Consider the following 11,258-nt stretch of genomic DNA (forward strand, 5'->3'; position numbering starts at 1 on the left):
CAAGAGATCGAGACCATCCTGGTCAACATGGTGAAACCCCGTCTCTACTAAAACTACAAAAAAAAAAAAAAATTAGCTGGGCATGGTGGTGCGTGCCTGTAATCCCAGCTACTCAGGAGGCTGAGGCAGGAGAATTGCCTGAACCCAGGAGGCGGAGGTTGTGGTGAGCCGAGATCGCGCCATTGCACTCCAGCCTGGGTAACAAGAGCGAAACTCCGTCTCAAAAAAAATAAAAAATAAAAAATAAAAAAAAATAAAAATAAATAATAAAAAATTTTTTTAGCCAGGCACGGTGGCTCAAGCCTGTAATCCCAGCACTTTGGGAGGCTGAGGCGGGTGGATCACGAGGTCAAGAGATTGAGACCATCCTGGTCAACACGGTGAAACCCCGTCTCTACTAAAAATACAAAAAATTAGCTGGGCATGGTGGTGTGTGCCTGTAATCCCAGCTACTCAGGAGGCTGAGGCAGGAGAATTGCCTGAACCCAGGAGGCGGAGGTTGCGGTGAGCCGAGATCGCGCCATTGCACTCCAGCCTGGGTAACATGAGTGAAACTCCGTCTCAAAAAAAACAAATTTTTAAATGTGGGAGACTTGGGAGCCTTTACTGCATGGACTCTCTAATTACCTCTAATTCCTCTTCCCATCTCTTTGTTCCAAGGGACAAGAGAAGCAATGGGGGCAGGGTGGCCATGCCACCTGCTTGATACCTGTGTCTCAGCCACAGGAGCCCTAGATCCAAGGGGTAACTCAGAACCTCCCATGGGTGCAGCAGACAGAATGGGTATATTGGATTGGATCTGGCCATGCATTCTGGAGCTTTCCAATGAAAGCAAAGAACAGCAGCAAGTATATTTCAGAAGACACAGGTGCTTCAATGAAACCGTTTATTCTTTTCTTTTATTTATTATTATTATTTTTGGAGACAGAGTCTTGCTCTGTCACAAGGCTGGAGTGCAGTGGCATGATCTTGGCTCATTGCAACCTCTGCCTCCCAGTTCAAGCAATTCTCCTGCCTCAGACTCCCAAGTCACTGGGACTACAGGCACGCACCACCACACCCAGCTAATTTTTGTATTTTTAATAGAGATGGGGTTTCGCCATGTTGGCCAGGATGGTCTCAATCTCTTGACCTCGTGATCTGCCTGCCTTGGCCTCACAAAGTGCTGGGATTACAGGTGTGAGCCACCACACCCAGCCTATTATTGTATTTATATTTCATTTTTGAGTCAGGGTCTCACTGTGTTGCCCAGGCATGGTGGCATGCACCTGTAGTCCCAGTTACTGGTGAGGCTGAAGAGATAGAATTGAGCTGGGGAGGTCGAGGCTGCACTGAACTATGGTCATGCCGCTTCACTCTAGCCTGTGTGACACGGCAAGACCCGTCTCTAAATAAATTACTGCAGTAATATATCAATACTGTGGGCTAATACTGCCATCTGCTGGCCATCCCCCATGCTGCATCTTATGCTTTCACTTGACCTATGTCATTTCATCCTCGCACCCACCCTTAAAGGTGTCATTATTATCCCCTTTCTGCAGAAAAAAAGACTGAGCTCAGAGAGGCTGTCACCTCCTAGGATCTCTGATATTTGCAGCAGAGTTGAGATTGAAATCCAGGTCCACTGAACTCCAGAGTGCCTGACTGTAACTGCTCAGCCCTACTGCTTCTCGATACAGAAATCCATTTAGCCGGGCGCGGTGGCTCAAGCCTGTAATCCCAGCACTTTGGGAGGCCGAGGCGGGTGGATCACAAGGTCAAGAGATCGAGACCATCCTGGTCAACACGGTGAAACCCCGTCTCTACTAAAGCTACAAAAAAAATTAGCTGGGCATGGTGGCGCGTGCCTGTAATCCCAGCTGCTCAGGAGGCTGAGGCAGGAGAATTGCCTGAACCCGGGAGGCGGAGGTTGCGGTGAGCCGAGATCGCGCCATTGCACTCCAGCCTGGGTAACAAGAGTGAAACTCCGTCTCAAAAAAAAAAAAAAAAAAAAAGAAATCCATTTAATAGGCCAGGCGTGGTGGCTCACCCTTTAATCCCAGCACTTTGGGAGGCCAAGGCAGGCAGATCACCTGAGGTTCAAAGTTTAAGACCAGCTTCTTTCTCTGCTGCAAGCTTCCAAAATGACAAAGAAAACAAGGAACAACGGTCGTACCAAAAAGGGCCACGGCCATGTTCAGCCTATTCGCTGCACTAAGTGTGCCCGATGCGTGCCCAAGGACAAGGCTATTAAGAAATTCGTCATTCGAAACATAGTGGAGGCCGCAGCAGTCAGGGATATTTCTGAAGCGAGCGTCTTTGATGCCTATGTACTTCCCAAGCTCTGTGTGAAGCTACATTACTGTGTGAGTTGTGCAATTCACAGCAAAGTAGTCAGGAATCAATCTCGTGAAGCCCAAAAGGACCGAACACCCCCACCCCGATTTAGACCTGTGGGTGCTGCCCCACGACCCCCACCAAAACCCATGTAAGGAGCTGAGAAAAAGATTGACGACAACTATTCTCTGGAGAAAAATAAAATGGAAATTGTACTTGAGAAAAAACAAACAAACAAACAAAAAAACAGTTTCAGACCAGCCTGACCAACATGGGGAAACCCTGTCTCTACTAAAAATACAAAATTAGCTTGGCGTGGTGGCACATGCCTGTAGTCCCAGGTATTCTGGAGGCTAAGGCACGAGAATTACTTGAACCCGGGAGGCGGAGGTTGCAGTAAGCCGAGATCACACCACTGCACTCCAGCCTGGGCAACAAGAGTGACACTCCATCTAAAAAAAAAAAAAAAAATCCATGTAATAAAAACAACTCGATGGTAAAGAAAGCAGGCAGCAAAATTTACTCCCTGCTGGGTCCAGAAACAAGTGTTTCTGACCAGGACACTGGGTTTTCTCAACGGAGAAGGGTTCCTGCCTATCCAAAAATGCAGAACTGATAGGTGAGGAAGGAACTTCCTTAGGAACTGCCTTTTGTAGGCACTCACCTACCCTGCAAAGAGCTGCTACAGAACAGAACTCCCCTGAACTTGACTTCTTGCCTGGGTCATACCCCTGCATACTGGTCAGACAGATGGACACCACTTATGTCTGTCCTGCACTGTTGGCACCCTTTTACCCTACTGGGGCACACTCTCATTCCTGGTGATGTGGAGTTCCCTGGGACTAGTGACTGTTTATTGAGCCCTTACTGTGTGCCGGGTCTTCAACAACACAGAAGCGTATTTCTTGTGGCGGCATCTGGAGATGGACGGGAGGCAGGCAGTCTGGGGCGGGGCCAGTTCGGTAGCCCTACCCCACAAAGTGATCAGGGACTCAGGCTTCCCCCAGCCTGCTGCCCCTCGGTCATTGAAGCTGCCCCTCCACCACTGAAGTGCCATCTCACACATCGCAAAACAAGGAATAGGAATTCATCATAAATGCTGATTAAAATTTTGTTTGTTTTTGAGGCAGAGTCTCATTGTGTCACCCAGGCTGGAGTACAGTGGTGCAATCTCAGCTCACTGCAACCTCCACCTCCCAGCTACAAGCGATTCTCCTGCCTCAGTCTCCGGAGTAGTAGCTGGGATTACAGGCATGCTCCACCATGCCTGGCTAATTTTTGCATTTTTAGTAGAGATGGGGTTTCACCATGTTGTCCAGCCTGGTCTCAAACTCCTGATCTCAGGTGACCCACCCACCTTAGCCTCACAAAGTGTTGGGATTACAGGTGTGAGCCACCGTGTCCAGCCACTGATTTAAATTTTTTAATCACATGTGAATACTATGTACAACACTGTGTTAATAATTTGAAATCAGACCAGGCATAGTGTTTAACGCCTGTAATCCCGGCACATTGGAGGCTGAGGCAGGTGGATCACCTGATGTCAGGAGTTCCAGACTAGCCTGGCAAACATGGTGAAACCCCATCTCTACTAAAAATACAAAAACAGCTGGGTGTGGTGGTGGGCACCTGTAATCCCAGCTACTTTGGAGGCTGAGGCAGGAGAATCACTTGAACCAGGTGGTAGAGGTTGCAGTGAGCCAAAATTGTGCCATTGCACTCCAGCCTGGGAGACAAGGGCAAAACTCCATCTCAAAATAAATAAATAAATTTGAAATCATAGATGAAATAAATGATTTCCTGGAAAATATAAACTATCAAAATGTACTCAAGAAGACACAGAAATTCTGACTAGCCAATGTCACATAGAAGAAATTATACAAATAGGTATAAGGAGTAAAGATACTCTTGGCCTCCCAAAGTGCCGGGATTACAGGTGCAAGCCACCGTGCCCAGCCAATACTCTTTACTTTCAGTTATTTTTTAGAGACAGTATCTAGCTCTGTTGCCATGGCCGGTGTGCAGTGGCATGATCCTGGTTCACAGCATCCTGGATAGAACTCCTGGGTTCAAGTGATCCTCCCCCCTCAGCCTCCTGAGTACCTAGGACTACAGGCACCAACAAGCCCAGCTAATTAAAAGATGATTTTTTTTTTTTTGGTAGAGACAAGGTCTCACTATATCGTCCAGCCTGGTCTTGAACTGTTGGCCTCAAGTTATCCTCCTGCCTGGGCCTCACAAAGTGCTGGGATTACAGGTGTGAGCCATCACACCCAGCCCTCTCTATTTTGAATGGCCATGTGTCCATCAAAAAGCTCCCATCACAGAAGGGGAAAAGCAATATTGGAGAATAACTAGAAGTCTTCCTCCTGGAAATACGAATATATAGAACTTCCTTAATAAGAACAGAAATATCAACCAGGCATAGTGGTGGGCACCTGTAGTTCTAGCCAATCGGGAGGCTGAGGTAGGAGAGTCACTCAAGCCTGGGTGTTCCAGGTTACAGTGAGCAGTGACTGCACCACTGCACTGCAGCCTAGGTGAAAGAACAAGACCCTGACTTGTTATTTTGCACAAATACATATCAGAGACCAACAACAGATACTCAATTGAATGCCATTAAAAGCAATTTCATGAACTTAAGATCCCAGACAATTATGCCTGCAGTCTTCAATTTTTAACATCGTTTTCAGAGTTGTGAGCAATGCTGTAAGATTGACAGAATGAGTATAAATTCACAGAAAAACCCTTTACTTTCTTCATTTATAGACTATTTTCTAGCTAGAAAAAAAACAAAGTGTGCCGGGTGTGATGGATCACGCCTGTAATGCCAGCACTTTGGGAGACTGAGGCAGGTGGATCACTTGAAGTCAGGAGTTTGAGACCAGCATGGGCAACATGGTGAAACCCAGTATCTACTAAAAATACAAAAATTAGCCGGGCATGGTGGTGCACCACCTGTAATTCCTGCTACTTAGAAGGCTGAGGCAGGAGAAGTGCTTGATCTGGGAGGGGAAGGTTGCAGTGAGCCGAGACTGAGCCATTGCACTCCGGCCTGGGTGACACAGCTAGACTCCATTTAAGAAAAAAAAGAAGGCCGGCGCGGTGGCTCAAGCCTGTAATCCCAGCACTCTGGGAGGCCGAGGCGGGTGGATCACGAGGTCAAGAGATCGAGACCATCCCGGTCAACATGGTGAAACCCCGTCTGTACTAAAAATACAAAAAATTAGCTGGGCATGGTGGCACGTGCCTGTAATCCTAGCTACTCAGGAGGCTGAGGCAGGAGAATTGCCTGAACCCAGGAGGCGGAGATTGCGGTGAGCCGAGATGGCGCCATTGCACTCCAGCCTGGGTAACAAGAGCGAAACTCTTTCAAAAAAAAAAAAAAAAAAAGAGCCGGGCTCGGTGATTCACGCCTGTAATTTCAGCACTTTGGGAGGCTGAGGTGGGCGGAACACCTGAGGTCAGGAGTTCGAGGCCAGACTGATTAACATGGAGAAACCCTGTCTCTACTAAAAAAAATTATCAGGGTGTGATGGTGCATGCCTGTAAACCCAGCTACTTGGGAGGCTGAGGCAGGAGAATCGCTTGAACCCTGGAGGCGGAGGTTTCGGTGAACCGAGATCGTGCCATTGAACTCTAGCCTGGGCAACAAGAGAGAAACTCCGTCTCCAAAAAAAGAACAAGCAACGTGAAAAAAAATTATCAGAAGGAAAAAAGTGCAATTAGGTGGTCAATTTCAATATAATTTTATTCAAGTTTGCCATATACCAACAATGCTAAGTAGAAAATACAGTTCGTGTGCCAGTTACCAATGTAAGGCCTCTCAGCCCAAACACACCCTTTTTGTTCTGCTTTGTGATACTGAGCTGGATCGCACCTCAGTTTTGGCACCCAGCTGGACACTGCACACACTTCCTTGCTAGCCAGCTCCATGTAGTTCTTTGCCGACAGAGGGCGATAGAGGATCACCGGCAGGTCAAAGGGGAAGGGAGGGACTGTTTTCCTTCTGGTGCAGTTCTCCAATGCGGCCACCAGAGAGCAGGAGAGGGAGCCAGCGGTCCTCACTTCCGCCGTCCTCGCCTTGGTCCGGCTCCTACCCGCGTTTCCGCCGTCCACCAGCTGTCAGTTCTCGCGACAGCCAGTCCTTCTGAGGTCCAGTCTCCGCCCTGAAGTGAAAGGGCTTGAAGGGCTCTTTCGTGTTTCCAAGTTTCCTCCCTTTTTACTTCCTCAGTCCCAAGGGCACAAGTTCCTTCCTGCAGTTGCTCTTCTGTAAATCTGAGAAATCTCTCTTTTCCAGTTGGGTAGTTAACCAACTTAACAGCTGAACAATTCTTTTTATTAAACTTTCTCTTCAAAACACAGGTGTGGGCGAGCGCGGGAGCTCACGCCTGTAATCCTAACACTTTGGGAGGCTGAGGAAGGCCGATCACTTGAGGTCAAGAGTTGGAGAGCAGCCTGGCCAATACGGTGAAACCCCATTTCTACTAAAATTACAAAAAATTAGCCGGGTGTAGTGGTGCACACCTGTAATCCCAGCTACTCGGGAGGCTTAGCCAGGAGAATCCCTTCAACCCAGGAAGTGGAGGTTGCAGTGAGCCTGAGCTGAGATTGCGCCACTGCACTCCAGCCTTGGTGACAAGAGTGACACTCGGTCTCGGGGTAAAAAAAAAAACTAAAAAACAAACTCTATTACAGATTTGTTTCTCAATTTCCAGTTATATTGTATGGCTTTCTACATTCCATTTTTTTTGTTGTTGTTGTTTTTGAGGCAGGGTCTTACTCTGTCACCCAGGTTGGAGGTCTGGGGCACGGTCATGGTTCACTGCACCCTCTGCCTCCCTGGTTCAAGCGATTCCCTCATCTCAACTTCCCAAGTAGCTGAGACTACTGGTGCATGTCACCATGCCCGGCTAATTTTTTGTATTTTTGGTACAGACAGGGTTTTACCATGTTGCCCAAGCTGGTCTAGAGCTCCTGAGCTCAGGCAATCCTGGCCTCCATCTATCCTGGCCTCCCAAAGTGCTGGGATTAAAGGTGTGAACCACTGCACCTGGCCTTCCAGTAGTTTTATAATAGGATTTGATAGGGCAGTTTCCCACATTTAAAGATTGTTGAGAAATATTGTCATGAATATTGATGAATACTGAACATATGATACACTATATTGTTTGCTGGGAAGAAAGATGGCAAGGAAAACCTAGCTGGTCCCCCTGGCAAATGGAAAACCACTTGGGGCATTCCAAATTGGCAAGACAATATATAAGTATCATACACCGGTTAAACAATTCTTTGAGATACCTGACCCTGCCCCCGTGGCTTCCTCATGGAGAATACCTGTAGTCAGTGGTAAGCAGGCAACAGCTGCCTACTTGGTATGTTTTTGAGTTATGACAAAATAAACTCCTATCTGTTAATAATAATAACCTGTTCAGAGAGGATAAATAGATGGATCAGAATCTGCTTGGGGCCCTCACCCTGGAAAGCTGTCAACTCCTGAGGCTCTCAGTTCAGAAGGCTGCTGGCCCCCAAAATAGACCATAGACCCATTTTGCTGTTCTATCTGGGTGTCTGCCTCTCATTTCCTTCAGCGCTGCCTGGGTGGGGGTCTCTCCAGCAGAGCTGGAACTCAGTAAAAGATTTCTTGACTAGTGCATTTTTCCTGATTAATTTCAGAGCAACTTTATCAAATTCCACAATATGCCCAGCCAGGTTTTTTTAATTGACACATATTTGTATGTGTTTACGGGGTTCAATGTGATGTTTCAATACATGCTTATGTTAGGTAATCATTGAATTGGGGTAACCAGCATATCACCTTAATTTTTTTTCTTTTTTTTTTTTTGGTGATGTTAGGTGGTTAGATAGACATTAGTAGCTGGGAGGGGGTGAAAAAGAAGAGCAGAAGGCTGGGCGCGGTGGCTCATGCCTGTAATCCCAGCACTTTGGGAAGCCGAGGCAGGTGGATCACGAGGTCAAGAGATCGAGACCATCCTGGTCAACATGGTGAAACCCCGTCTCTACTAAAAATACAAAAAATTAGCTGGGCATGGTGGTGCGTGCCTGTAATCCCAGCTACTCAGGAGGCTGAGGCAGGAGAATTGCTGGAACCCAGGAGGCGGAGGTTGTGGTGAGCTGAGATCGCGCCATTGCACTCCAGCCTGGGTAACATGAGTGAAACTCCGTCTCAAAAAAAAAAAAAAAAAAGAAAAGAAAAGAAAGAAGAGCAGAAAAGCTGTCACTAAGACAGACCCTGGCCCACCTAACTTTAGCCCCAACTCCACGCTAATGGATAGAGTTTGTGGTACAGCCTGCGCCCAGCGCATCCTGTAGGAGAAACTAGGGCACAGGTGGAGATCCTCTAAAGTGGTGCATATCCAGCAACGTAGAATCATATCTTCAAGTTCATGCCAAGCTCAGTATGCCATCATTTTAATAAAATTTACATGTGGTTTTGTGCCCCACCCCACACTTTTCTTAACAAATTATGGGTAAAAACACGAGCAGTTTAACTTTAGTTATAATAACATCATCCTGTCATTTTTACATAGCCCAAACCTCAACTCCTCCCCACAAACCCCAGGAGTTTTAAAAGCACCTTGAGTTTTGCTAAAGAGCTGCTGGCTTCATATCACAGACATCAGCCCACTCTCCGTCTGAGTGGTACTGTGCTTCAATACACTTTGCTTTGAGCCTGCATTTTAGTGTTAGTTTGCAATTCTTTGCTCGCTATTACAAGAACCAAGATTGTTGGTTCCAGCCCTGTTGATGTCCTCAGTCAAACGATCTATCCTAATGCAGAATTCCTGGTAACAGTGTGAACATTCAAAATCCTCTCTTCCAGATATTTTGAAGCATACCTTACTGTTAACTGCTGTCACCCTACTGTACAATAGAACACTATATGATAGAATTTAGTGAAGTAAGAACGAGAAGTCAGCCAGGCGCAGTGGCTCACACCTGTAATCACAGCACTTTGGAAGGCTGAGGCCGGCAAATCACCCGAGGTGAGGAGTTAGAGACCAGCCTGGCCAATATGGTGAAACACTGTCTGTACTAAAAATACAAAAATCAGGCCAGCATTGTAGCGTGTATGTCTGTAATCCTAGCTATTGGGAGGCTGAGGCAGGAGAACCACTTGAACCTGAGAGGTGGAGGTTGCAGGGAGCAGAGCTCACACACCAGCTTGGGCAACAGACCAAGACTCTGGCTCAAAAAATAAATAAATAAAACCGAAAAATACAACATTAGAGTACAATAGCTCTTTAGTCAGACTTCAATGGAATCAACCATATGAGAAAAGAATGAGAGCTTCAATATTTAAAACTCCTTTGTTGGAATAAAAACCTACATCCCAGCGTGTGATTGGTATCAAAAGATAAACCACAATATGAGAAAATACTTGTAGCATATTTTAAAGGGTAGGTCAATGTCTTCAACAAATAAAATACTCGAGTATCAGACTGTGCTTACACATCCTTAATATATAAAATCAAATACATCAAGAATATCCCAACGGAAATAACAGGAAACAATAACAGGCAATTCACAAAAGGATATATAGAAATAATACCTGAGAAAAGAAAACATATCCAACTTCCCTAGAAATCAAGGAAATGGTTAACTATATTCATGGAATTTCTCCCATTAGGCTGTTGCACAAAATAAGCAGGATATGTAAAGTACTTAGGTCAGTGCCTGACATATAAACACTCTACACATGGTAACTATCATAATTTAAAAGTTTAATAGGATGGGTGTGGTGGCTCTCATCTGTAATCCCAGCACTATGGAAGGCTGAGGTAGGCGATCCCTTGATGTCAGGAGTTCAAAAGCAGCCTGGTTAACGTGGTGAAACCCCATCTCTACTAAAAATACAAAAATTAGCCCGGTGTGGTGGCAGGCATCTGTAATCCCAGCTACCCAGGAGGCTGAGGTGGGAGGACTGCTTGAACCCAGGAGGTGGAGGTTTCAGTGAGCCATGAAATTGCACCACTGCACTAAAAAAAACCCAAAAAGTTTAATATTTATTACTGTGGAACTTATGGGGACGCTACATCAAGCTGTTTCCCAATTGAACTGGAATGACCACAACAACAGCTGAACACTGTAAATGTCCGAATCAGGAGAAATACAGGAAGGTAAACATTTGATTTTCAAGTGGAAGTTCAAAGCGTTACATTCTTTCTGGAGGACAGTTTGGAAATAAGTACACAAAGTAATTTGGCAATTCTCTTTATAGTTTTTCTCAGGGAAATGTTCAAGGAAATGTATAAAGGTATCTGTAGAAGCATATTTGCAAATACATAAAGATGGAATCAATCTAAATGTCCAAGGGTAGGGGACTTAAAATATGAAAATTCCGTTGTATTAAATACTATCAGCTTGCAAAACAGATGAATTGTATTTATACATGCTGATGTGGAAAGATATCCCTGATGTACTATTGTGTCAACAAAACATTATGGAGCAATTCCTGATTTGTATTAGAAATATATTCACAGGGCTGGGCATGGTGGCTCACACCTGTAATCCTAACACTTTGTGAGGCTGAGGCGAGCGGATCACAAGGTCAGTAGATCAAGACTATCCTGGCTAACACGGTGAAACCCCATCTCTACTAAAAATACAAAAAATTAGGCGTGGTGGCAGGTGCCTGTACTCCCAGCTACTCAGGAGGCTGAGGCAGGAGAATCGCTTGAACCTGGGAAGCGGAGGTTGCAGTGAGCAAGACCGCACCACTGCACTCCAGCCTGAGAGGGAGACTCTGTCCCCACCCCCCACCACCCCCCAAAAAGTGTCTGCCCTCACGGACACTGATCGTTTAGTCGTGGGAAACAAATATTACACAAGTACATAATGTCGGGTAGTGATAAACATTAGGGAGAAAAATAAGGCAGAGCCGAGGCTGTTTGGCTCTTTACAGAGCTGGGGAAGGCCTC

General features: G+C 46.1%; 1 protein-coding gene across 1 annotated transcript; it reads left to right on the forward strand.

Moving 5' to 3' along the window:
• The first annotated feature begins 2,120 nt into the window (after positions 1 to 2,120).
• Positions 2,121 to 2,515, forward strand: LOC116536235 (40S ribosomal protein S26-like). Its single transcript, XM_032257903.1, has one exon. The coding sequence runs from the start codon at positions 2,124 to 2,126 to the stop codon at positions 2,469 to 2,471; it is 348 nt and encodes a 115-aa protein (XP_032113794.1). The 5' UTR covers positions 2,121 to 2,123; the 3' UTR covers positions 2,472 to 2,515.
• Positions 2,516 to 11,258: the final 8,743 nt, after the last annotated feature.

This window comes from Sapajus apella, unplaced genomic scaffold, assembly GCF_009761245.1.
Source record: "Sapajus apella isolate SASKATOON/1434 unplaced genomic scaffold, GSC_monkey_1.0 scaffold99, whole genome shotgun sequence".
NCBI classification, from domain to species: domain Eukaryota; kingdom Metazoa; phylum Chordata; class Mammalia; order Primates; family Cebidae; genus Sapajus; species Sapajus apella.

Coding starts and splice junctions, on each gene's coding strand:
- LOC116536235 (XM_032257903.1), top strand. CDS start 2,124: ATGACAAAGAAAACAAGGAACAACGGTCGTACCAAAAAGGGCCACGGC.